This window comes from Marmota flaviventris, chromosome 5, assembly GCF_047511675.1.
Source record: "Marmota flaviventris isolate mMarFla1 chromosome 5, mMarFla1.hap1, whole genome shotgun sequence".
Lineage (NCBI taxonomy): Eukaryota > Metazoa > Chordata > Mammalia > Rodentia > Sciuridae > Marmota > Marmota flaviventris.
The window spans coordinates 28,642,374-28,668,226 of record NC_092502.1 but is presented as its reverse complement, the minus strand read 5'-3'; the positions used below and the strand labels follow the sequence as shown (position 1 = coordinate 28,668,226).

The following is a 25,853-nucleotide window of genomic DNA, read 5'->3' as shown; positions in this document are numbered from 1 at the left end:
ACTGCTTTCCAGATTGGCTGCACCAATTTGCAGTCCCACCAGCAATGTACAAGTGTACCCTTTTCCCCACATCCTCGCCAGCACTTGTTGTTGTCTGACTTCATAATGGCTGCCATTCTTACTGGAGTGAGATGGTATCTTAGAGTGGTTTTAATTTGCATTTCTCTGATTGCTAGAGATGGTGAGCATTTTTTCGTGTATTTGTTGATTAATTGTATATCCCTCTCTGAGAAGTGTCTGTTCAGGTCCTTGGCCCATTTGTTGATTGGGTTATTTGTTTTCTTATTGTTTAATTTTTTTGATTTCTTTGTATACTCTGGATATTAGGGCTCTATCTGAAGTGTGAGGAATAAAAATTTGTTCCCAGGATGTAGGCTCCCTATTTACCTCTCTTATTGTTTCTCTTGCTGAGAAAAAAACTTTTTAGTTTAGTCCCATTTATTGATTCTTGATTTTAACTCTTGTGCTATAGGTGTCCTATTAAGGAATTTGGAGCCCGACCCCACGAGATGGAGATTAGAGCCAACTTTTTCTTCTATCAGACGCAGAGTTTCTGGTTTGATATCTAGCTCCTTGATCCATTTTGAGTTAACTTTTGTACATGGCAAGAGAAAGGGATTCAATTTTCCATTCTTTTGGTAGATTCTATTTAAACTATTACTTTAGTATTAGACATATAGGTAGTTTCTCTTGCCTTTTTTGGGGGGGAGGAGTGTACCAGGGATTGAATTCAGGGGCACTTGGCCACTAAGCCACATCCCCCGCCTTATTTTGTATTTTTATGTATAGACAGGGTTTCACTGAGTTGCTTAGAGCCTCACTTTTGCTGAGGCTAGCTTTGAACTCACACTCCTCCTGCCTCAGCCTCCCAAGTCACTGGGATTATAGGCGTGCACCACCGCACCCAGCTGTTTCTCTTGCTTTTATGTACTAAATGAAATTTTATATCTGCTCAAGATTATTGCTTTTTTGAAGGCATATTTCTAGACATTTAAAAGAACAATGGGTAACAATACTGACCAAATTATATTGTAATGCCATGTGCATGTACAAATGTATAACAACAAATCCCACTTTATATATAATTATAATGTACCAATAAAAAATATGGGGGAAAAATCAGTATATCCATGATTGTAGAATGATGACAAATCCCTTGACCTTAATAAAATAATGACTTAATTAAATTTAAAAAGTAGTAAAAATTAATCTGGTGGATTTCACCAAACATTGATTTTTTTTTCATTTTATTTAATTTTTGTACACAAAAGGAGCACGACTTTTCATTTCTCTGGTTGTGCATGATGTAGAGTCACACCCTTTGTGCAATCATACCCAAACATTGATCTTAAGAGCAGCTGCAAGAGCTTCCTGCCGCGGGAGCCGGGAGAGTCCCAGTCGTTCTATAGTTCCGAGTTTGTCCTTTGAAGTGCTTTGCTCTTCCCTTGGGTATGAATCAGCCCTTTCTAATGTGGTCCAAAGCCACAGGCTCCAGTCAGCTCCTTTTCTGAGCCTGGCCGTTTGCCTCATGGAGCTTCGGTGGTTGCAGGATCACATTGTTAGCATCTGAAGCCACAGTTGTGTAATAGCGCAGTCTCTTGACTCACCATGTGGTCTAGTTTTAGGTTCTCCTCAGTGCCTCTTTCCGTGGAGGCCACAGCTAGGCTGCTGCCAAGAGCCATGTAGCCGGGGTAGGGAAAACACTTTCTCCCTCTTTGTTTGGGAGGAGGTTTGGGGGAGTTTAGGGAAGAGTGGGGAGGCGGGGTGTTCCCAGGCCGCTGCTTCCTGAGATCTCTCCTGATTTCCTCTTTCTAGGAAGGTTTAACTCACAGAATGAAGATATTTAGTGCCTGGAGGGGTCTCAGTTGCCCCATATCTTCCCTAAGTGGTTGGTTGCTATCCTGGGATGAAAGCCATTTTGCTTGGTAGCAAAACACATGCCTGCTCTGGAACCCAGGGCTGAGTATTGCTTCTCTTCCTTTTTCCTGTTATTGAGAAGCTCACTCTTCAACCTCCCTACCTCCTTATCTTCTCCAGTGTTGGGCTTTATTGAGGTCTGGAGGAGGCATGTGGTCCAGCTGAGACAGGAAGTAGGACTTCCCCTCTGCAGCCCTAACTTTAGGAGAAATGTGTGCCCTCTTTAAAATCTCTATTGATAATATTATGAATGCTTGTCTTGCATAGTGACTTTGTAGTGAAGGCAAGAACCAGTTCTGAGATTGCTTATGACATATGATGAAGTGGAAGGAAGATAGATCTCTGTTCAACTGAGAACTGATTGTGACCCTACAAGCTTCCGTTCCTGTTTCCTCTAAGTGTTTTCACCAAGTGCAGCGTATGTCTGGCTGCACTTACCTCCTCCACCATAAGTTCAGACGTCCACCCAGGTTACAGGGCGAGACTGTCGGTTCCTCCGATTTGGGGGCAGGTCTCCACTTGTCTCCTGCCAGGAGCTCTTTCTCCTGATGACAGAGTTCTCCATCCTCTCAGGGGCTTGTGTGTCAGTGGAAACACTCACGTGGCTGGCACTTGAGCAATCACTCACACACCTTCTGTTGGGATTAAAACCAGTGGGCTGGGAGCTGCTCTTTGTGGCACAGCCATGGGAAGGGAATGCTGCTGCTGCACTGTGCCCTCTTGGGCTGCACACGGGGCTTCCCGGCTGTCAGAGTGCTGGGGAAGCATCCCAGAATACTCCAAGGAGCCCAAACTAGAACGTACGGCCTCTTAAAACTTCTGAGTCAGGTGAGACTTTCGCTGTCATCCAGGATAAATAGTCACCTTATTTCATCTGTAAACAAATTGAGGCTCAAACCATATGGCTTATTATAAGCAGGGCCTGGTGGTGAAGTTAGCAAACACATAAGCATTGATTATGCACTTTTAGTGCTCTGAGTTTTTTTACACCAGGGATCGCATTCTAACGTCCCGATTTAGCTGTTGGGAAAAGAGGAAGTAATGAGCTATCTAGTGCGGGGGCTGGGCTGGGAGCATTCTGAGTCCAGAGCCTGCGCTCCAAACCACGTTCGCCTACCACCCACTCCGTGGGCTCGGTTCCCCTGACTGCTGCTCTGGTGTTGTTTCTATCCCATTGGGTCAAGTGGAGCCATCACCATGATGTTGTCACTACGCACACGGAGAACCAGACCCCAGAGAAGGCAAGTATGCTGAGCCAGGAGACGCTGGGGGTTCCACACCTGTGGGCTTTCGCTTGCTTATCTCTGGAACGAGAGATTTGAATCGGGTGGTGTCTAAGCTTTCTTAGCGCTCTCCATTCCAGAACATGGACAGATGCTGGCGACATGGTTGATCAGTGAAAGCCTCTCTCCCCGCCCTGAGCAGTTGTGAACAGGCATGTGCTCTCTCCCTACAGGCATCTTGGCCATCCTCGTCCCCCGCCTGGACCTGGTCATCTCCCTGGTGGGCTCCGTGAGCAGCAGCGCCCTGGCCCTCATCATCCCCCCGTTGCTGGAGATCACCACCTACTACTCAGAGGGCATGAACCCCCTCACCATCGCCAAGGATGCCCTCATCAGCATCCTGGGCTTTGTGGGCTTTGTGGCGGGGACTTACCAGGCCCTTAGTGAGCTGATCCAGCCAAGCAGTGCTCCCATCTCCATCAACTCCACCAGTGCCTCTGTATAGTGATCTGGGTGCCTTCTCTGCACCTGCCTACCCCCCCACCCCTGTGTGTGCCCCCAGTAACTGTCCCCAGAGCCTTGATGTGGTCAGCCTCTGGGAAATGCAGGCTCTGTCTGGGTACCCTTCTACGTGGCATCTGGGTGCCCTGGCCTGGGTAAGACTGGGGGTGGGGGCGGGGCAGGGAGACACCTGGGAGGTGCACTAGTGACAGCTCTATGACAGCTCATTTGTACCTATTTTAACCCGGAACTTTCAGTTCTTCCCCTCCTCATGCCCTCGCTCTTAGAACCTCGCCCAGATTCTCCCCGTTGCACAGCTCACTTTAACAATTTTAGTACCCCGTACCTGCTGTTTCCTCCTGTCCCAGGCCAGACCCAGATTCAGTAAGTGGGAGCCTCCCCTCTTTATAAAGCCAGGCCTCTTTCTAATCTCTTTCCTAAAATCATACCTCAGTATTCTACCTATTTAAGTCTCCAGGGGGTATCTGGATCTACCTAGTGCTTCTAAGCCAGACCCCACACTGGAGGGTTTTTAATCTTTTCCCTCTCTGGCTTGCTGGGACCCTGGGGCCACACCTTCTCTGAGTTCTTCCACACAGGTCACAACACTATATTCTTCATTGCTTTCACTCTTAAAAGATACGCAGTGCTGTAGAAATGGACAGTATCTATATTTTATTTAAGATGAGGGTTTTTAAGATCTGACTCCGGATCTGGGGTTATTAGGAGGAATTGTTTCTTCTTCAATTGTTTCTTGAGTCAGCTCCTCCTGCTGAAAAGAAACTTGCTCTGGGAAATGTCTGTTGAGGTGCTCAGCACACCCTTGGCGGAGCACCCCGAGGAGTTTAAAGCAGGATCGCCTGCACGTGTGCCTCCGTGGGGAGGCACGGGTTTTCCTCCCATTGGTCAGCTTGGTCTCGGGCTGAACACAAGAGTGTTAGGGAAAGACTCAGGCGTGCTCTGGGCCCAAGGCATGCGTGGCCAAGTGGAGGAGGGTTTGGTCAAGGGAGGCTTATCTGTGGTTGCTTAGTGCATCTTGGCCCCCCTTTTAATCTCATCCCCTGACAAGACAAAGAGATGGCAGTGCTCACTTGCCATCCTCTGGCGAAGACACCCACTCTGTCGCCATGGGTGGGAGGCTGCGGTCAGTGTGCACAAAGTCAGCTGTGAAGTTCGTAGAATTTAGGCAGATGATCTGACACTATGCATGGTGCTTGGTTTTTTTATAATCACGGGGGGAGGGCAGAAGCAGTGCCTCACCCCAGCAGCCTCCGTGCCCTGGACCTTGAAAGGAACCAATGAACACTAACTGTTGCCCCTGTCCTTTCCCAGGCATCCTGAGCAGCCTCAAAGTCAGCCTGCAGATTAGGGAGCAACTTGGGAGGGCAGAGAGAGATGGGTTACCCCACTCTGAGCTGCCACTTCCTTCCTATTGGTGTGTGAAGTATTTCAGATGGGCATTTGTTAACTACCCAGCTCTTCCACTGTGTGTGTGTGTATACACAGTAGCTTCTGTGTCTCCTGCATTCCTGTTGCCAGGCCCTTGCTTACCTAGAGATGATTTGGCTTGAAAGTTGGTTAAGGGAAAACAGCAAGAATTTATCAGGGATTTGCTTTTGTGTTTCACCAAAGCCCGTCAGAGCTGCGACCCCCCCGCCCCCCAGCCCAGCTTTTTCTTTCTCTTCTGTTCCAAAGCCAACCGAGCTGATAAGGCCTGACCTTCTTGGTAGGGCGATGGGAAGAGTGGACCCTCTCATGTCCCAGCCTACCTTCTGATGACTTAGGAAGATGTCACCTTTGTTTACTTATTCTCCCTTAGGAGAATGACACTTTTTAACCCACCCTTGCTGCTCTTTGGTCGTCTCTAACAGGTGCTTATGTGACCAAGGTCCCAGACGGGATTAGCAGAGGCACTGCCCTCTAATGTCTCAGGTCTCTAGAAGTTACCAAAGTGGGCTCAGAAACTGTCACTTCCTGTTCCCGAACTTGGGCTCTGGCAGCCCAACTGTCAGTCCCCCCCCACCCCCCATCTTCCTGTAGCTGTCCTGAGCGTTGCTTTCAGTGGACAGGTACACGCCAGTGAAGGGGCCAGACTTTGTGTCCTGCCCATAACTTCCTCATTGGAGGCCTCTGTATGCTCAGAGCTGCTAGAAGCAACCCTGCCCAGGACATTGCTGCAGTTGGGACTGTGATGCTGGGACCTGAGAGCAGGACCGAGGGTACTGAGGTCCTCCAGCTCCAGCTCGTAGCAACATGTGAGCTGTTGATTCAAGGCCCCTGGCCTAGAGAGTGTGGCGAGCAGGAGAGCTGGCCTTAGTGTGTAGGGATATGGGAGCTCATTTGGCATGGCCTGTGCCTGCTTCATCTCTTTCTTGTGCTCCTGTTGCTTTGACAACCTGACTGCATGGCTATTTCAGAAAACCCAGGCAAGGTGACCCAGTCAGGGCCTTCCTCGATGTGCAGTTGCTCAGCTTATGGGCAAGGAGGAAAGCCAGGTGGTGGGTTGGGGGAAGCCCTTCCTCCTGTGCTGCAAGGAGCCCTGGACCAGCTGAGAAGCTCCTCTGCTGCCCACAGTGCTTGCCGAGTCAGAGCCCTTTCTGTGTCTTCCCATGCTGGCTATGAGCCGGCTTCCCAGCTGTTCACTGTGCTCTGTGCCCCTCAGGAGTGCACCCAGTTAAGTAGAAAACTGATCACACAGCCGTGGTTTTCCCGAGTGTGAGGGTGCATGCTGGACATACCAAAAGCAAACCGTGGGGTTTCTGTTCCTACTGCCGTCTCTTTGGTTCATCCCCAGATTTCCAGGAGCCTACAGGTAGCTTTCTCAGAATCCTCTAAAATGCTGCTGTTGGGCACAGGATTACAGCTCCCGGTGGGCAGTGTCCTCCCCCATAAATGCAGGCACTTGGTGGGAGCAGTGTAACCTGGCATTGGCTGTTCACTCCGCCCAGGCGTTATCACCATTCACAAGTGGCATTATTTACGTCATGCTGCTATCCAGCTGCTAGGAGCCCTTCCCCTGCACAAGCCCTGGCCAGATGTGTGACTTGGACGCATGACTTAGCTTAGACCCGCCCTCTCCTGTCTCACCTCTCCAGCCAAACCCGTTGGCAGGTGCCTGCTGCTCACTCTCTCTACCCCTGGGAAAGGTAATAATGTCAGTGTGACAAGTAGTAACAATCATTAGAAAAATCATTTCCTCTCCCTATTCTCCTCTTACTTTCTGCTTCTCAAACTTGTCTCTCCTCCAGTATCATCAATGTCTCACACTACACATCCTCACCTTTCTCGGAAGTGAAGCGTCTCCCTTTTGTCTGTTTCAGTGGTCTCTAGTCTGTGTGCCTGGCAAGGGCTCTGTACCTGTGGTTTTCTTGCATGGCAGACCTCAGTGTCTCCCCCGGCGGGAATCAGCGCTGCTTTGTCCAACAGGAGACCGACAGTATGAGATGGCAGGATGTGGTGATCACGAGGGCGGCTTCAAGTCAGCCTTAGAATTTAATTTTCCAAAGTACATTACAAATCTCTGAGACCATTAGAGGAAAATAATGCAATGTGGGTTGCTTTGAGAATCATGGTCAATACTTCAAAGACAATTAGTCCGGCTGGCTGTCTGCTCGGGCAGCCTCAGCCTCCACCTCTGAGGGTACTTCCTTTTCCTTCAAACCACTGAGTCATTCCTGGCCAGAGGACATAAATGGTGATGATACTGAGTTATCAGACGACAGGAGGTGCAAAACAGTGGAAGGTACCTGCTGTTAGGTGTGTTCTGTGGTGTAAATCAAGGTGATGCCGGGAAAGCAATTTTCTTTTGATGAACAATGAAATCAGGTGACTGTTGTAAACTAAGCTGATGGACGTATGAACACGAGGAATAAGAGAACTACCACACACAACGTCTGGATGACAGACAGAACTGCATCTGTGCCTACAGAGATGTCTTTCCGCCGTGGTATGTGTAGAGATGTGAATTTTGCCAGAATGTGTAGAAGATCTTGTTTTGGATTGCACACATAGATTATGTGTTGAACTTTTTCTTTTCAATAAACGAATTGTATTTTTTATTTTTGAGAGGTTGCAGTCTGTGTTTTTGTCCTTATGCTTTTTTTTTTTTTTTTTTTAATGTCACTCAGTTCTCTTCACTGGATTTTAGTTTAAATGTCTCTAGTTATTCCCAGAGTTCCCATGGCAAAATAGTACCAACAGCAGAACCATCCATGGAACTGAGAGGTTGCCACAAAAGAGACCATGAAATTTATTTTTTTTTTCTGTCACACAATCCTGCCCTCCCCAGTTTCCCCCTGTTTCTCTTCAAATCTTGAGTTAAGACATTTTAGACCTCTCTGAGCCATGTCAGATGATCCCACATAACCAGGCATGACAGATCTGTGTGTCAGCTTGGTTATTCAACACAACACTAATCTAGGTGTTGCTCTGCAGGTGTTTTGTATATGTATTTACCATCATGATTAGTTGTCTTTAAATAAAAATCATTCTTAATATGAATGGATAAAGAAAATGTGGTATATATACACAAATGAAATACTCAGCGATAAAGAAGAATGAAATTATGGCATTTACAGGTAAATGGACAGAAGATGGATACTTATGATGCTAAGCGAAATAAACCAATCCCCCAAAAAAACAAAGGCCAAATTTTCTCTCTGATATCTGGATGCTAATCCATAACAAGGGAGGATAGGGAGAGAAAGAATAGAAATTCACTGGATTGGACAAAGGGGAATGAAGGGAAAGGAGTGGGGATGAAAATAGGAAAGATAGTAGAATGAATCAGACAGGACTCTCCTTTGCTCATATATGAGTACACAGCCAGTGTATCTCCACATCATGTACAATCACAAGAATGGGAAGTTATATTCCATGTACGTATAATATGTAAAAATTCACTCTACTGTCATGTATATCTAAAAAGAACAAATATAAAAAATAAATAAAATCATCCTGGCCCAAGTTAAATATATATATATATATATATATATATATATATATATATATATATATATATTTTTTTTTTTTTTTTTTTTTTTTTTAATAATGTGGGTAAGCTTTGTTCATTCAGTTAAAAGGTCTTAACCTGAAGTTTCCCTGAGCAAGATGAAATTCTGTCTCCAGACAACAACATCAGCTTGGGCCGGTGAGTGTCCAGCTGCCAGCCTGCCCTGTGAATCTCAGACTTGCTGGTCCCACAGTCATGTAAGCCAGTTCCTCAAAACCTGTCTGTTTTATTTTCTCTGTCCCACACACCCACAGTGTACTTACACAAAAATGGCTACCATTCACAAGACAGTAAAATATCATGACGTCACTGTTGTATGTACAGTCCATCATTGACATCCTCTGAAACACGGTTATGTGACAATGACTTGTGTGTGTACACATATTGAGTCATCTCAGAGACTCAAAGCCAGCTGTTCCAAGCCACCAACTAGTAAGTGGCAGAACTGGGATGCTCAAGCCTTTTGATTCCAGAACCCAAGTACTTCCCAAGGGCCCGGCTGCCTGCCTGTCTGTTGCGGCCTCGGGAGGGAAGCCAGTCTTTAGGGGTGGCCGTGAGGGTCAGAGAGAATGTTATAAAAGCACCATATTTCATAAGCATGATGGGGTGGTGAAACGTTTTCTGAAATAGCTGACAAAGAAAATCAAGGCCCTGAGGTGTTCTGTTTGTTGACTACGCACTGTTCCTTATGATCTTGCCTCTCCTCTCCTGTGCAGAGAACTCAACCCTTTTCACATGGTCAACCTCTTCAAGTTACTATTTCTGCTCACATTCTTAATTTAATGGCTGCAATCCCTCCTTCCAGATATCCAGGCTCCTTAAGGCAAGTCCACTAGAAACTAGAAGCATAAACTTGAATGACAGTGGACTGAATGCAGACCCTAACCCTGGGGCTCTTCGCCAGGTCTCTGGTTTCCTCATGCTCAGCCCATGATTAATGAGTATGCTTCACTCGACCCTGGCCATTAGTCCCCCCTCTTAGTTTTAAAGATTGGGGTGTAGTTTTCAGATAATAGCATTCATCTGTTTTTCCAAGTGTACAGTTTGATGAGGTCTGACAAATGCATGCAGTCATGTGACCACCATTTCAATCAAAATATAGACTATTTCCTTTAGCCCCAAAGTTCCCTTAGACCCTTTTGTGGTCAATCCCACCCCCAAACAGCCCAGTCCTTGGCAACCATTGATAAGTTTTTCCCTCTCTCATTTTGTCTTTTTTAGAATGCCGCATGAATCAAGTCATTAAGTGTTGGCCTTTTTGCCTGGCAGTTTTCACTTAAAAGAATGGTTTTCACATTCACTCGTGTTGTTTCATGTATCTGAGTTTTATTTTTACTTCCATATTACCTTCCATTGTACAGACGAACCATCATTTGTTTATGGGTTGACCAGTTGACAGATGTTTGGCTTGCTTTCAGTTTTTAGCTATTATGAATAAAGCTGCTATAACTGTTCATGAACAGGTCTTTGTACACATAATTAGTGTGAAGTGATATTTTATTGTAGTATGAGTTTGCTCTTCTCAGATGATGAACAATGTTCTGCATTGTTTTTCTAGGGCTTGGGGGTCATTAGGCTATCTTTAATGGAATATCTATTTAAATATTTTGCTTCTTTTAAAGTATAGTTATTCGTATTTTTAACTTAAGCTTTCAATTTCAAAATAATTATAGATCCACAGGAAGATGCAGAGAAGTGTACAGAGAGGCCCAGCATCTCCTTCACCCTGTCTTACCCCGTGTTAGCATCTTGTACAACTATAGTACATAATCAAACCAGGAAAATGATGTTGGCACATCCTGTGAAGTCCATGCAGATTCTCCAGTAAAATACACATTTGTGTGTGCAGGCATATGTTTTTGTGTTTGTGCACACAGCTCGCTGCCATTTTACTACCTGTGTGGCTTCCTCTTTTCCACCCCACAATCTGGGTGGCTAACTATCACCACAAGACTGCTTTATGTTGCTCCAATGTCTTTGCTCCTCCACATGGCTAGCCCCTGGCAGCCACTAATCTGTTCTTCATCTCTAGGAATATGTTATGTTACATAGATTTTCTGTTTGTATCCTTTGAGACTGGTTTCCTTCATTCAGTATGATTTTCTTGGTAATCATCCAAGTTGATACATGTATCGATAGTTTGTTCCTTTTTACTGCTAAATGGTATTCCATAGTATTCATTTGTAACCATTCATCCATTGAAGGATATTTGCATGGTTTCTAAATTTGGCTCTTATAAATAAAGCTACTGTGAATATTTGTGCAAATGTTTCTGCCTGTAAATAAGTTTTCATTGCTCTGGGATATGTGCCCAAGAATGTAATGCTGGGTTGTATGGTCAGCCTAGTTTTAAAAGGAACTTCCAAACCATTTTCTAAAGGGGCTATACCACCTTACACTTACACCACAGTCCATTTTCTCTGCATTCATGCCAGCCCTTGGTGCTGTCACTGTTTTTTATTTAGCTGTTTATCAGATCCTAAGATTCTATATATGTTTTGTTAGATTTATGGTTTTAATTTCCTTGGAGTGATTGTGAGTGGTAATGTGTTTTTTTTTTCCAGTTTCTGTGTGTTCATTGGTAATGTATACACATGCAGTTGACTTTTACATGTTAATCTTGTATCCCATTGTGACCTTTTGTACTCAATAATCTCTTGAGTTTTTTATTAGATTTCTAGAGGGTTTTGAGGTCTTTTGGGTTTTTTTTTTTTTTTTTTGGTTTGTTTGTTTTTCAATCATGCTGTCTGCAAATAAAAATAGTGGCTTTTTAAATTTTCAGCAACTCCTCTGACAAGGAGTTAATATCCAAAATTTATAAATAACCGAAAAAAAAAAAACCCTCAATGCTAAAAGACAAATAATCTAATCGATAAGTGGGCAAGAGAACTAAACAGAAATTTCTCAAAGAACCACAAATAACCAATAAATATATGGAAAAAAAGTTCAACATCTTTAGCAATCAGGGAAATGCAAATCAAAACTACATTAAGATTTTATCTCCAGTTAGAATGGTAATTATCAAGAATACAAATAATAAATGTTGGTGAGGATGTTGGGGGGAAGGTACACTCATACATTATTGGTGGGACTGCAAATTAGTACAACCACTTCGGAAAGCAATGAGGAGATTCCTTAGAGAACTAGGAATGGAACCACCATATGCCCCAGCTGCCCCGCTTCTTGGTATTTATCCAAAAGAACTAACATATTGAAGCGATACAGCCACTACAGTGCTTATAGCAGCACAATTCACAATGGCCAAATTATGGAATCAGATGCACATCAATAGATGGATGGATCAAGAAAATGTAGTATATATACACAATGTAGTTTTTACTCAGCCTTAAAGAAGAATGAAATGATGGCATTTGACGGTAAATGGATGTACCTGGAGAACATCACACTAAGTGACATAAGCCAGACTCTGAAAGTCAAGGGTCAGATGTTTTATCTAATATGTGAAAGCTAAAGCAAAATAAGGGAAAGAAGGCAGTGTGGGGAGGGAAATTGGATATCATAAAGACACAGGGAAGATCTGTGGAATAGAAGGAGATGGAAATGAAAGGGAAAAAATACAGAATGAAGCTAACAGAATCATGTTACATACACATATAAATGTACCAAAAGGAACATCTCCTGTGTGAATATGTAAAAATACCAATGAAAAATAAATAAAAGAGTGAAAGGAAGATCAGTAGGAAAAGGGAGGTGGGTGGGAGTTGAAATCAAATTCCTTCCATGTATAATCAAAAGGAATCCAGATACTATGGATGAATATAATGCTCTAATAAAAACTGTAAAAAAGAAAAAAATAGAAGTACTGGTATTTCTTTTCCAATCTGTGTGTCTGTCCCTCCCTTCCTTCCCAGTATGTGAATAATTACCCCAGTCTCATCCTTGGTCTTATAGGGAAAGAAGTCTTTTGCTTGAAGCGTGTTGTAAGCCTTGAGATCTTTACAGACATTCCCCCCGATTCCTGTACAGAGGTTTTTAAAATTATTTTAAATGAATACTGAATTTTGTCAAGTTCTTTGTTGCATCAGTTGATGTGATCATATAGTTTTTTCTTTTATTACCTGTTGTTATGGTGGATTACAATGATTGGTTTTCAAATATTGAACTAGCTTGCTTGCCTGAAATAAATCCTACTTATTCATGTTATATTATATAGTCATGTTATATTAAATACCTGGCTAGATTAACTTTTTTTTTTAACTCACCCTGATATTTACTCAACAGATGTAGAATCGAGAATGATGCTTTTTTGGGGAGGGAGGGGATACTGGGGATTGAACTCAGGGGCTCTCACCCACTGAGCCCCATCCCCATCCCTCTTTTGTATTTATTTAGAGACAGGGTCTCACTGAGTTGCTTAATGCCTCGCTGTTGCTGAGGCTGGCTTTGAACTCGTGATCCTCCTGTCTCAGCTTTCCGAGCCCCTGGAGTTATAGGTGTGCACCACCGTGCCTGGCAAGAATGGTGCCTTTATATAAGTGAACAAAACCATGTGCCACAGTTACTACTTGGGGCCTAAATGTACTTTTGCCCCCGGCCAGATTCCCAGCTCTTGAGCAGCTACATAAAGACCATGTTTTCCTCAGGGCAGGATTTCTTGCTGCACTATTACTGTGTTCTGGGCTGGATAATTCTTAGTTGTGTGGCTTTCCTGTGGACATTTTTTTTTAGTGGCATCTTTGGCCTCTACCCACTAAATGCCAATTGCATCTTGCAAGTTGTGGCAGCCAAAAATGTCTTCGGATCTTGCCAAATATCACCCCCCTCCCATGCTGAGAACTAATGTCCTTAGTCCATTTAGCCTCTACCTACCTTAAGCCTGCAGGGATGTTCTTTTTCCCCCTGACTGTGGAGCAAAGGTAGGTATATAAATGTGGATATTACACAAATATTTGCCTTTTCAGTAATAATTGGAAAATATCTAATATCTGTTAAGCCTTTGCTATGCTACCTCTGCTAAGCACTTTATCTATAGTATCTCATTTAATACTCAAATCCATCAAGGAAAAGTGCTGGCCACATCCCCATTTTGCAAACTAAGGAATAAGAAATGACTTCCTCAAGGTCCTGTTATCTTCAGTATTATAAGTAGGATAGAAATTATTTCAAGCACAAGGGAAGATGTGCATAGATTATATCCAAACACCATAGCATTTTCCCATAGAGACTTGTGCACCCACAGATTTTGACATCCTTGGGAGGTCCTGGAACCAATCTCTGGCAGATACTAAGGGACACCATTTGGCCAATTCCCTAGATCCTGAGCTGCTCCCAGGATCCTGTCACTGGTTGAGTTAGATTGGACTTTTCCGGTGGCTGCCTGTGGGCACTAATCTTGTACTTGGAATTCATTTGTTACTAACATCAGTGTGGTCTCCTCTGGTGGTGACTGTTGTCCTGGACCAGTAAGGAGTTGCACCCAGCTGGCTGCAGGCCCCGGGCAAGTCGCTGCACACCTAAAACTTTACAGAGATTCTAAAAGAGCTGGGGGAAAGAAGGTTCAGTTTGTAAAGTTATCTCTAACTCAAAAGAGAATCATTCCTTAAGGGTTCTAGTTGTGACATCAGACCTCCCTCCAAGACCCCATGGATCTCCCTCCCATTTCTGGACCACACACTTGCCTTTTCTAGAAAGGCTTGGAAAACAGTCACTGCACAAGCCAACCCGAGCTGCTCTGACCCCTGAGCGAGTCAGTTCACATATATCCATCAGTGCTTGTGCTGCTTGTCCTGGTGACACTGCCCGCTGCCTGCACCCTGGAGTGGTTCTTCATGGGACATGCTCCAAGTCCTGGCCCCTGCCACCTCCCTTCCAGATCCTCTCCTCTAGCAGTGCCTGAGGCTGCTGGGTTGCTCTTAGTGTCTGGCCCCCAAACTGGATGTAAGGTTGAAGAGAGGCCTGGAGTGGAGCCCAAGCCTGAGCAGATCCCACCTCCCCAAATCTGGACAGCCTGGCTCTATTAATACACCTAGAATTAGAATGGGGCTGTTAACTTGTCTTAAACTCAGCCCTCTGAGCCTTGCTTGCTGTTTTGTGTCAATCCTCTGGTGTCCTGTGTTTGTAATCTGCTTCGTGAACCCACATGTAAGGCATAAATGTGGTCAGGCACACCTGGATTGGGATCCCAGCCCTGTCACTCATGAACTCAGTAATCTCATTTATTTAAGTTACCAATATCATGCAAGCTATGTAATTTCACAGGCCTATGTTCCCTGGTCTGTAAGTGGAGTTGACAATACCTTCCTCATGAGGGTTTTGTGAGAATTAAATGAGATAAGGCATAGCAAGTGCTTGCATAGCTCCTGGCCTACAGCAGTAACTGGTGGCTGTAGAGGTGGTGCCTGATGGTAGTGAGGGATTTTATGGTGAACTGTAAAATCTCCTATCTGCTGTCAGGCTCAGGATGCTTGGAACAGTGCACCAGTTACTAGAGAGGAGAGGATTTCCCTGAAAATGTTGGGGCCGCCCGGGTTTAGTAAGCCAGATCTTAGTCTCAAAGCGCCCTCTGGTGGCCAATTGAGAAAGTGCAGGTGCAGGAGGACAAAGGCAGGAGAGGCTGGCTGGGTGGAGCATTGGATCCAGGAGAGTGAGAGGCCTGCAGTGCTGTGCAGACCGCTTCACCCTGCATTTGTACCTCACCGCTGTTCAGGGTGAGCATGTCCTCTCTATGGGCCTTGCAGTGAGGAGAGGCGAGGTGACTTGTTTCCCAAAGATGATTCAGGGCATCCGACAGTCATTTTTTACCTGAATAGTTATGTATTATCATGTGTTAGAAAAAAGAGTAACTCAAATCCTCTCGTTTATGGATATTAGCATTCTAAGATAAATGAAAATATTTTTATGAATCTAAACCCATTTAAGGAAAAAAGTAAATAACAGTAGAAATGGTATTCTATCGGGGCAAAACTCGTAATTAAGACAATAGAAATTTGGGCAAATTTGGTGGACTAGATTATTTGTGATTTTCTGCATAGGGTAAGTTTATCATTTACAGTTATTCCTCACAGTAATATTATAAAGTAATTCTTATTACTATTATTTTATTGTTTTACTGAAAAAAAATAAGCGGCCCAACTGAACTTAGACAAATAAACAAATGCAACACAACGGCGTGGAGAAAGTCTTTTTACCAGTGGTACTGAGACAACTGGGCATCCATAGGTAAAAAGGTGAATCTAGACACAGACCTTCCATACTTCACAAAAGTCAACTCAAAATGAATCTCAATCCTAAATGTAAAATGCAAAGAAAATAACAGGAGAAAATCCAGATGACCTGGATTTTGGGTTTGGTGATGACCTTTTAGAATCAACATCAAAGGACCATTCATGAAAGAAAGAATTGATGAGCTGGACTTCATAAGATTAAAACTTTCTATTCTGGAAAAGTTTCTGTCAAATGAATGAAGAAAAGCTGGGGAAAAGATATCTATAGAAGATCTATTGGATAAAAGATTATTAACCAAAATATACAAAGAACTATTAAGACACAATAATAAGAAAAACAAAAAAACCTGACTTAACCACCACCTCACCAAAGAAGATGTATAGGTGGCAAAAAAGAAAGAAAAAAAGATGTCCCCATATCATATTATCAGGTACATATGAATTGATACAATAATGAGATGCCACTACTTATATGCCCAATTCTTGGCCCAAATCCAGAACACTGACAATAACAAATGCTGTTGAGGATGTGGGGCAATGGGAACTCTAATCTGGTGTTGGTAGAAAGGCAGCATGGTACAGATACTTTGGCAGTTTCTTATAAACCTAAACATACCCTTAGCATCCCATCCCACAATTGCACTACCTAGTATTTACCCAAAGGACTGGAAGACTGCTGCCACACAAGAACCTGCAAGTGGATGTTTAGAGTAGCTTTACTCACAACTGCTGAAACTTAGAAGCAACCAAGATGTCCTTCAGTAGGTGAATGGATAAATAAATTGTGATACACCCAAACAGCAGACTATTCAAGGCTAAAAAGAAATGAGCTATTAAGCCATTCAAAAACAAGGAGGAGACTTAAATAAATTTCACTGAGTGAAAGAAGTCTGTCTGAAACCAACCTGAAAAGACTACATAAATTCTGTGTTGTTCTGCCTGTATGACTTTCTGGAAAAGGCAAAACTATGAACAGACCAGTGGTTGCCAGAGGTTAGGAATAAATAGGCCAAGAGTGCACAGGATTTTCATGGCAGTGAAATGACTCTGTATGAAGCTGTGATGGTGGATGCATCAGTATACATTTATCCAAACCCATAGACTGTGAAACACCGAGAACGAACCCTGTCAACTACGGGCTTTGTGGGATGGAGTGTCAGCGTAGGCTCACTGACACCCTAGTGAGGGTTGTTGATACATGTGTAGGGACTTTGGGGGGGGGGGTTGGAAATTTCTGTCTTCAGCTCAATTTTGCTATGAACCTAAAACTGCTCTTTAAAAATAGTCTTTAAAAAAGTGGTGTCTCCTTGGCCAAGACATAGCTAATCAGGGCCACATAATGAGTGTGTGACAGAATCAGGCTTGGAACCAAACCTGTCTGACCCCAGAGTCTCCCCCAGATACACCCTCTCTGCCCAACAGTTCACAGCAGGGATGGGGTTCCCAACTGGGCTTACTGAGCTTGCTCAGTGAAGTCTTACTCAGAGTTGTAGAGTTGCAGCCGCTGGCTGCTTGGGGTGTCAGGAGAGCTGGCTTATGATGCTAAGTCCCCCTCCCCAATCAGTGTGAAGAGTTGCTGAGTGGTGGCAGGGGCCAGAGTCCCAGGTCTTGTCTTGGACCTTTGTTTAACCTGCCAGTTAGTGGCCTGTCACTCAGAACCTTAGTTTTCCCACCTTTTAACCGAGGCACTCAAATTTTTTTCCCAGAGCATTTCCTGGACCCCAGCCCTGGGCTCTGATTGTGTGTGTCTTGGTAGAGCTCAGGAGCAGTTGTGCCAGGTTTGGGGACCACCTTCCAGCTCCCAGATTCCATGCATCTGGGCTCAGGAGGGCCCGTCGACTCTCCTGTCATTCTCCTGACTCAACCTGAAACAGGCTAAGTGACACAGAAAATAACAGTAAAAAAGATACTTTATTGTTAAAAAAAAAAAAAATCAAACGACGCACAGAAACACAGGGCTCACGCTCAGTCACACGCACAGCCACGAACCACTCACACAGCGTGCTCTCACCCACACAACTCCCTCGCTGTGAGCAGCAATCCTGGGTGAGAGTTTTCATTGCTCTTCCTTTTGACTTCTGTCTCCAGAAACAACACACATGAAAAGGCAGTGGACCAGGGAGGAACTGGCAGGGAAGGGAGTAGTGAGGCCACCAGAGGCCTCCTTGGCTTCTGGTCCTGGCCACTCCTGGCTACAGACACTCTACACATGTGTACACATGGACCGACATGGGTGCCCACACGTGTAGAGGCGTGCCCACATTGACCCTCAGTGCATAGAGTCGAGTCAGTGCAGGTAACACTTGATTGGCAGGCATTTGAGATGGAGGGACAAGAAAGGGCAGAGGTCCAGCCTGGACATTCTGCTGGTCAGTTTCCTGCTTCCATCCTGCCCTGCCTGTGAGTTCTAAGTTCCTTGTTGTCTAGAGGAAGACACATTCATCCCTTTGGGAAAACTCATGCCGACAGCAAGGTTGAAAAGTGCCAAAGAATTCTTTAAAATGAAGAATGATGTCTTTCCTGCCTTTGACCAGAAGTACCTGGGAATCTTGGGGTGAAGAACCTAGAGTTCCAGGAGGTGTGAATTCTTCAACAGAAAAAGGTTCAGGGCTGCAGAGAATCCTGGCAGGCCCAAGATTCTTGTGGTTTTTTGAGGTGGAGCAAGTTCCTCTGCATCTGAGCAACCACAGCAGGAATTGAGGCCCAGCAACCGCTGGGGGACTTGAGGCCCACATGATGTTCCTGGGGAAACCTCTTCATCCCCGGTGCGTAGCACGCCACCCAGCAGGGCAGACCCTTGACGAATATGAAATGAATGTCTGCATGGGGCAGATTCCCAGCGGGCTCTTGTACCTGCTCACCTCTCAGCCCCTAGGAAGATACCACATGGCCCTCTGGGGTCAGGTGCCCCTGGGGCTCACCTCTGTCGCTGGTATAGTAGTGGCCTGTTGGCCACCAACCTGCCCAGCTCCAAAATGGAGCTCTGGGCAGCCACAGGATGCATCCTGGCAGTGCCAACCCCATAGTTCAGGCCTTTCTTCCCGGACTGAAAGACGACAAAATCCATGGGACAGCCTACTTCTTGGCCATCCCTGGAGTCAGTCATTCCTAGTTTTCCAGGGTAACTGCTCGGTCATCCCCTCTCCTGGGGCCCTAGTGCTGTTTCTGAAGCTCTGGCCTCAGCTTCCCTCCACCCTCAGGGACCAGCTGGGGGACCGGAAGAGCACATTTCAAGGGACGGAAGTCTGGACTGGGTGTGGGGGCTACCCTCCCTCTCCCAGCCACACTCCCTCCCTCCCTGTGAGACAGGAAGACGGTGCCAAGGCCGTGGCCTCCACCTGCCTCCCCCTGAGAACAGGGAGCTAGAACATGACCTCCTCACAGCTCCCATAGTCACTCTCCACCATGTCAGAGCCCTCATAGTTGGGGGGCGCCCGGGGATGGCGGCTGGTGGGAGGCGCAGCCTCCACCTCGCAGTCAGCATAGGAGGGTCCTGCCCTGCTGAGGCGCATGCTCACCCCCTTGTACCCCTCCTCTGCCAGGCAAGGCCCTCCCCCTCCCTGCCGGAACTGCGAGTGGTAGTAGCTGATGGCTGTGTACTCATTGAGACAGGGGGCAAGCAGGCACTCTCGGGGGCTGGGGGGCCGCGGGGGCATCAGATCTTCCAGGTTCTGGTTGCTGTAGCGAGGCGGGAGGGGTGCCCGCTTGTTTTCCAGCTCCAGAGGGAAGGGGAAGCCCCCATAGAGGGCAGTAGGCTCCGGCAACACAGCTGGGGTTGTGTGGTGGTGAGGCGAGGGCGGCAGAGGGCCCTGGGTCACTTCAGATCGGGGGTATTCCCAGTGTTCCTTCCTGGAGTAGGTAGGGGGCCAGACGGTGGCTCCTCCGGGGTACACTGAAAGAGAACAGAGTCATGAAGTGAGTTCCTTCTCTGGTGATTTCCAGCAGGCCCTTGAGCTACTAAAATTAGCTTAGCACTAGGTAGAAATGGCCCCAGGAGCAGGTGGGTGTGTGGTCCACCTACCCATGTTGTCCCTGACAGCTTAGGTTGACATGTGGACTCCAAAGAGGGCATGTTCAAGGCCAAAGGTTTGACCCAAAGCCAGCCCACCTTGCAAACCTCATCACTAATCTGAGAGTCAGGGGACAAGGAAGGAATATGGATGGTCCCATGTGTCCCATCCCTACGGCTGGACTTGGCAACTATTCCCAAGACCCACAGGAGAATTTATTCTCCTAACTGAAGGAAAGAGATACACAGTTTGGATTTGAAAGTGTGATGGCTTCTATCACAGAGTATGATGAAATGAGCCAGAAGAAAAGACCAAGAGTTCTTGGTTCTAGACCCGTCTCTGTTTCTGAAAAGTTGGATGGGTTAGAACAAGTCACTTCATCTTTATGGTATTGGGACAAACAGTGAAATATTTGCTTTTGGTATTACTGGCAAATATACCAGAAAAAAAAAATATAAGGTGCTTTACAAATGCATCTCCTTTTGAGCCAAACAAGTTCCTCCTCGGAGCCAGCCAACTCTGACTCGGCTGCTATACCTCCAGATGGAACACTCAGAAACGTGGACCACTGCTTCTCTTTCTCTTAGAAAAGTAAAAATGTGCAGACATCCCCTATTCTCTCCAGGGATTCTACACAACCTTATCCATGGCCTATGTGTTTCTGGCATGAACATCAATTGTATGGAGTCACTTGGAATTTAGAGGGCTGGATCATGGTGCGGCACTCTGAGCCAAGAGTCCCAGAATCTTATCCAGTCATCAGTGATTCTGCATATGTTCCTTCATGTCCCATCCCAAGGGACTGGATTGAATGGTGGCTAAAAGTGCTTATGCCTCAATGGACTATTTAGGTCTACCACCCCATTCCATCAATCCCAGAGGTTAAGGGTCTCTAGCTATACTAACCCATCTCCTCGCCCGACCAGGTTCTCTTAATGATGGACTCATGGTCAGCGTGGGAAGGGGCCACAGTTGGTGGGAGCCTGGGAGGCACACTGCAGACCACTGGCCGTTGCTTGGAGCTGGGTCCAAAAGTGACAAGTTCATTAGGAACCGAGGTCTTGCTGGGCTCTGATTGGTTCAGGTTGTTGCAGGAGCTAGTGCTCAGCGGATCAAGCTCAATGGAAGGCATGGCTTGGGTGTCAACACCAATACTCCTGGCCAGAAGGTCTGGGTCCTCCATGGCCACAGGCTTGTGGGACTTGCAACGGCGGCAGTAGAGGAGAAGCCCAACGGTGATTGTGATGATGAACAATATGGCCACCATGATGATCAGTAACTCCTGCTGTCCCCAGTCCCCTCTTTTGATCTCAGGGGTCACTAGGCAGTGTCCTTCTGAGCAACCCCTCGCCTCCATTTCACACCTGCAGAGACAGAGAAGGAGTCAGGGAGCTGAGTCATTCTAGAGTCCTTTCCATGTCTCCTCTTACCAAGGTCAATGGGGTGGAAACCTTGACTCTCAAGAGCATCAGGTTCAACCACTTGCAGGTGCACACCCACGTAATTATCAAACACACAAACGTCAGAATTTTCCATCCTTCCCCAGTAAAAAAAGGGCCTCAGCTACATCCTTATTTGTGACCCTTTGGACCTGGGCTCTGGGCATGTCCATTATTTCCCACCAGTGAAAACTAGGGATTGAACCTTCTCTCCACCAATGAGATCAGATTTCCAAGCAACCATACTACTACAGTGGAGGTGTACAGCACACCAGGCTGTCCTCTATCTAGGATGTCAGGATCTCAGATACAAATCAGCAGCTGCCCAATAATGGTGACCAGGCATCAAGGCTACCTGCTATTCTTCATCAGGAAATCACAGGAACACAACAGGGTCCTACACAGATCAGCCACATTACATAGGGCAACTTGCTCAGACAAAGCACTTGACACCCTGTGACCTCTTAGGTCATCTTCAGCTTGGCATTCCATGGTGAAAGGCTCCTAGGGAACTTTATTTCCAGCCTTGTCCATTTTTGAGGGATACTAGGAAAGGTTACCCCATCCGACTTGAGTTCAAAACATCAGCCAGTAGCTGAAATTTCACCACCCACATTTTGTTCTTTGGGGCATATTTGTTGAGAACCAGTTGGCTTCAGATGGTATGGATTTATTTCTGGGCTCTCTATTCTGTTTCATTGGTCTATGTGCCTGATTTTATGCTAATATCATGCTGTTTATTATTATGACACTGTAGTATGTCTTGAAATTAGATATATGGGGCTGCCTCTGTGTTCCTTTTGCTTGAGGTAGTTTGGCTATTTGGGGTCTTTTGTGCTTCCATATGAATTTTAGGATTATTTTTTCTGATTCTGTGAACAATGTCATTAGGATTATAATGGGGATTGCATTGGCTCTGTAGGTTGCTTTGGGCAGTATGAAAATTTTAAGAATGCCAGTACCTCTAATCTATGAACACGGGAGATTTTTTCCACCTTTTAATGTTTTCTTCAATTTATTCCTTCACTGTTTTGTAATTTTCATTGTAGAGCTCTTTAATTTCCTTAAATGTATTTTTAAGTTATTCTTTGTGGCTACCGTCAATGAGATAACTTTCATGATTTCTCTGTCAGCAAATTCATTGCTGATGTATGGAAAAGCTATTAATTTTGTATGATAATTTTTTTATCCTGTTATTTTACTGAACTTGTTGATCAGTTTTAATATTTTCTGATGAATCTTTAGGTTTTTCTATGGATAGAATCATATCCTCTGCAAACAAGGATAGTTCAACTTCCTCCTTTTCTATCTGTATGCCTCTCGATTTTTCTCTTGCCTGATTGCTTGAGCTAAAATTTCTAGTACTGCGTTGTATAAGAGAGGTGAGAGTGAACATCCTTATCTTCTTCCTTATTTTAGAGGAAATGCTTTCAGTTTTTTCCCATTCCATTTGATTTTGGTTATGGGTGGTCATATATAGCTTCATTATGTTGAGGTACGATCCTTCTATACCTAAGTTGTTCAGGGATTGTATCATGAAAGGATGTTAAATTTCATCAAATGCTTTTTCTGCATCTATTGAAATGATTGTGTGATTTTTTTTTTGCCTTCATTGTGTTTTACATTTTGCTGTAATTTACGTAATTATTGATTTGTGTATGTTGAACTATCCTTGCCTTCCTGGAATAAAACCAACTTGGTCATCATGAATTATCATTTTGATGTACTGTTGGATTCAGTTTGCTAGTATTTTGTTGAGAATTTTTGCACCTGTATTCATCACAGATATTGGCCTATAGTTTTCTTTGTTTTGTTGTTGTTATGTCCTTGTCATATTTAGATAGGGTAAAACTGGCCAAATGGAATGAGTTTGGAAAGGTTCCTTCCCTTTCAATTCTATAAAACAGTCTGAGAAGCAATCATGTTGGTTCTTCTTTAGAAGTTTGGTAATCTCAGCAGGGAAGCCATCAATTCCAGGCTTTTCTTCACTGGAGATAATTTATTCCTGATTCAATCTCATTACTAGTTAATGGTCGATTCTTATTTTTTATACTCTCTTGGTTCAATCTAAGTAAATCATATGAGTCCAAAAATATCTCCATTTATTCTACATTTTAAAATTTATTAGCTTGTAGTTTTTCAAAATAATCCCTAGTGATTCTTTGAATTTTTAGTGTAAGTTATAATGTCTACTTTGTCATCTTTAATTTTATTTATATAGTATTTTTAGAAATTTTTATTGATTCTTTTTAGTTATACGTAACCATAGAATCCATTTTGATGTAATTATACAAGTATGAATATATCTTATTCTGATTTGGGGGACCCTATTCTTGCAGATGTACATAATGGTGGATTCACTGGGTCGATTCACCTATGTACATAGGAAAATTATATCAGATTAATTCCACTGTCTTTCCTTTTCCTATCCACCTTTATGCCCTTTTGTCTAATCTACTGAACTTCTGTTCTCCTCCTCCCTCCTTATTGTTTCCACATACCAGTGAAAACATTTGACCTTTGGTTTTGGGGGATTGGCTTATTTCACTTAGCATGATAGTATCCAGGTCCATCCATTTACTGGCAAATGGCATAAAGTTATTCTTCTTAATGACTGAGTAATACTCCATTGTGTATATATACCATTATTTCTTTATCCATTCATCTGTTGAAGGGCACCTAGGTTAGCTCCACAGCTTAGCTATTGTGAATTGTGGTGCCATAAACATTAATGTGGCTGTGTCACTGTAGCATGCTGATCTCACATCCTTTGGGTATATACTGAGGAGTAGGATAGCTGGGTCAAATGGTGGTTCCATTTCTAGTTTCTTGAGGAATCTCTATATGGTTCTTTTCTCTCTCTTTTTGGTCTAAAGATTTGCCAATTTCATTTGTCTTTTTAAAGAACCAATTCTTTATTTCACTGGTCCTTTGTACTATTGTTTTAGACTACTTTATTTATTTATGTTTTGATCTTTATTATTTTTCTTTCTAATTTGGGGTATAGTTCATTCTTGCTTTTCTAAGACCTTCTAAAACATCATCATATGCTTTATTTTAATGTAAGCATTCATTGCTATGAACTTGCCCCTTAGTACTGCTTTGCTGTATCCCACAGATTTGGGTATATTGTGCATTTTCATCTGTTTCAAGGAATTTTTCAATTTTCCTTGTGACTTTCTCTATGACACATTGTTTGTTATTGTTCAGTCTCCAAGTATAATTTCTAAAGTTTTTCTCATTGATTTACAGTTTCGTTTCATTGTGATCAGGAAAGATATAGGATATGACTTCAATTTTCTTTTTAGTTTATTAAGACTTGTTTTATGGCCTAATATATGGTTTAGTCAAGAGAAAGTTCCATATGCTGATGAAAAGAATGTTCTTTGCAGCTATTAGAAATATTCTCTAAGTGTCTGTTAAGTCCAGGCGATCTAGATTTAACTCAGTTGTTTCTTTTTATTTATTTTTTTTCTGGATGATCTATTTATTGGTGAGAGTGAGGTATTGAAATTCCCCACTCTTGTTTGTTGAAGCTTATCTCTTTCCTTAGGTCTAATTGTGTTTGTTTTATAAAAGTGGGTGCTCCATTATAGGGTTCATATAGATTTATAATTGTTTTATCTTCTTGATGAATTGATTCCTTCATCATTATACGGTGACTTTCTTGTCTCTTCTTACTGCTTTTGTCTTAAAGTCTATTTTGTTAGATATAAGTGGAGCTACTCCTGGTGGTTTTCAGATTCCATTTGCTTAGAATATCATTTTTCATGCTTTTCTCACGCTTTCAGTCTATTTATGCCCTTACTGGTGAGGTGAGTTTCTTGTTGGCAGTATATTTTGGTGTCTTTTTATCCAGTCATCCAGTCTCTATCTTTTAACTGTAATATTAAGAGCATTTACACTCTGATTTAATAATGAAAGTTACAGTCTTGATTGGGGCTGTAGCTCAGTGGTAGAGCACTTGCCTCACGATTGTGAAGCGTTGGGTTCAACCCCAGCACCACATAAAAATAAATAAATAAATAAGAAAAGTGAAGGTGAAATGAGGACACTTCAATTAAAAAAAAAAAAAAAGGTACAATCCTGTGCCTGTTAGTGTGTAGATATTTTTTTCTGCTTGTTTTGAATATTCTTTCTTTCTTCCTCTCTCGTTCATCTTTTTTGGTTTGATTGCTTACTATATTGATAATACTTGCTTACTATATTGATAATACTTCATTCTATTTTTCATTTTTTGTATCTACTCTTCTAGGGGATTTATACTTTCATGAGCTGTTATAATGGTGGTTATCTTTTTCCACTTTGGGCATAGAACTCCCTTAAAATCTTTCCTAAAGGCCGGCCTGTTGGTCATAAATTCTCTTGGTTTTTGTTTATCTTGGAAGGTCTTTATTTATTCTTTGATTCTGAAGGATAGTCTTGCGGGGTATAGTAATATTGGTTGGCAATTATTTTCTTTCAGAACTTGAACTATATTATTCCATGGTCTCCTGGCCTATAGGGTTCTGCTAAGAAAGCCACTGTTAGTTCAACAGGATTGACCTCAAATAATGAATTGGCACTTT

At 43.8% G+C, this 25,853-nt stretch overlaps 2 protein-coding genes across 6 annotated transcripts in view; one reads left to right on the top strand and one right to left on the bottom strand.

Moving 5' to 3' along the window:
* The window catches only part of Slc36a1 (solute carrier family 36 member 1), a 66,657-nt gene that overhangs the window by 34,831 nt on the left and 5,973 nt on the right, over positions 1-25,853 (top strand). The window contains exon 11 of one of the 5 annotated variants that reach the window (XM_071612038.1): positions 10,326-11,302. The exons of 1 other annotated variant lie outside the window; for it this stretch is intronic. In XM_071612038.1, the coding sequence (XP_071468139.1) occupies positions 10,326-10,480 (155 nt within the window). In that variant the 3' untranslated portion in view covers positions 10,481-11,302. 3 more of the 5 variants (XM_027938565.2, XM_071612039.1, XM_071612037.1) reach the window with 3 other exon arrangements.
* The window catches only part of Fat2 (FAT atypical cadherin 2), a 74,406-nt gene continuing 67,751 nt past the window's right edge, over positions 19,199-25,853 (bottom strand). The window contains exons 22-23 of the mRNA XM_027938564.2: positions 20,753-21,210; positions 19,199-19,728 (exon numbers count right to left, since the gene is read on the bottom strand). Coding sequence (XP_027794365.2) covers positions 19,199-19,728; positions 20,753-21,210 — 988 coding nt within the window. The remainder of the gene's footprint in view (positions 19,729-20,752; positions 21,211-25,853) is intronic.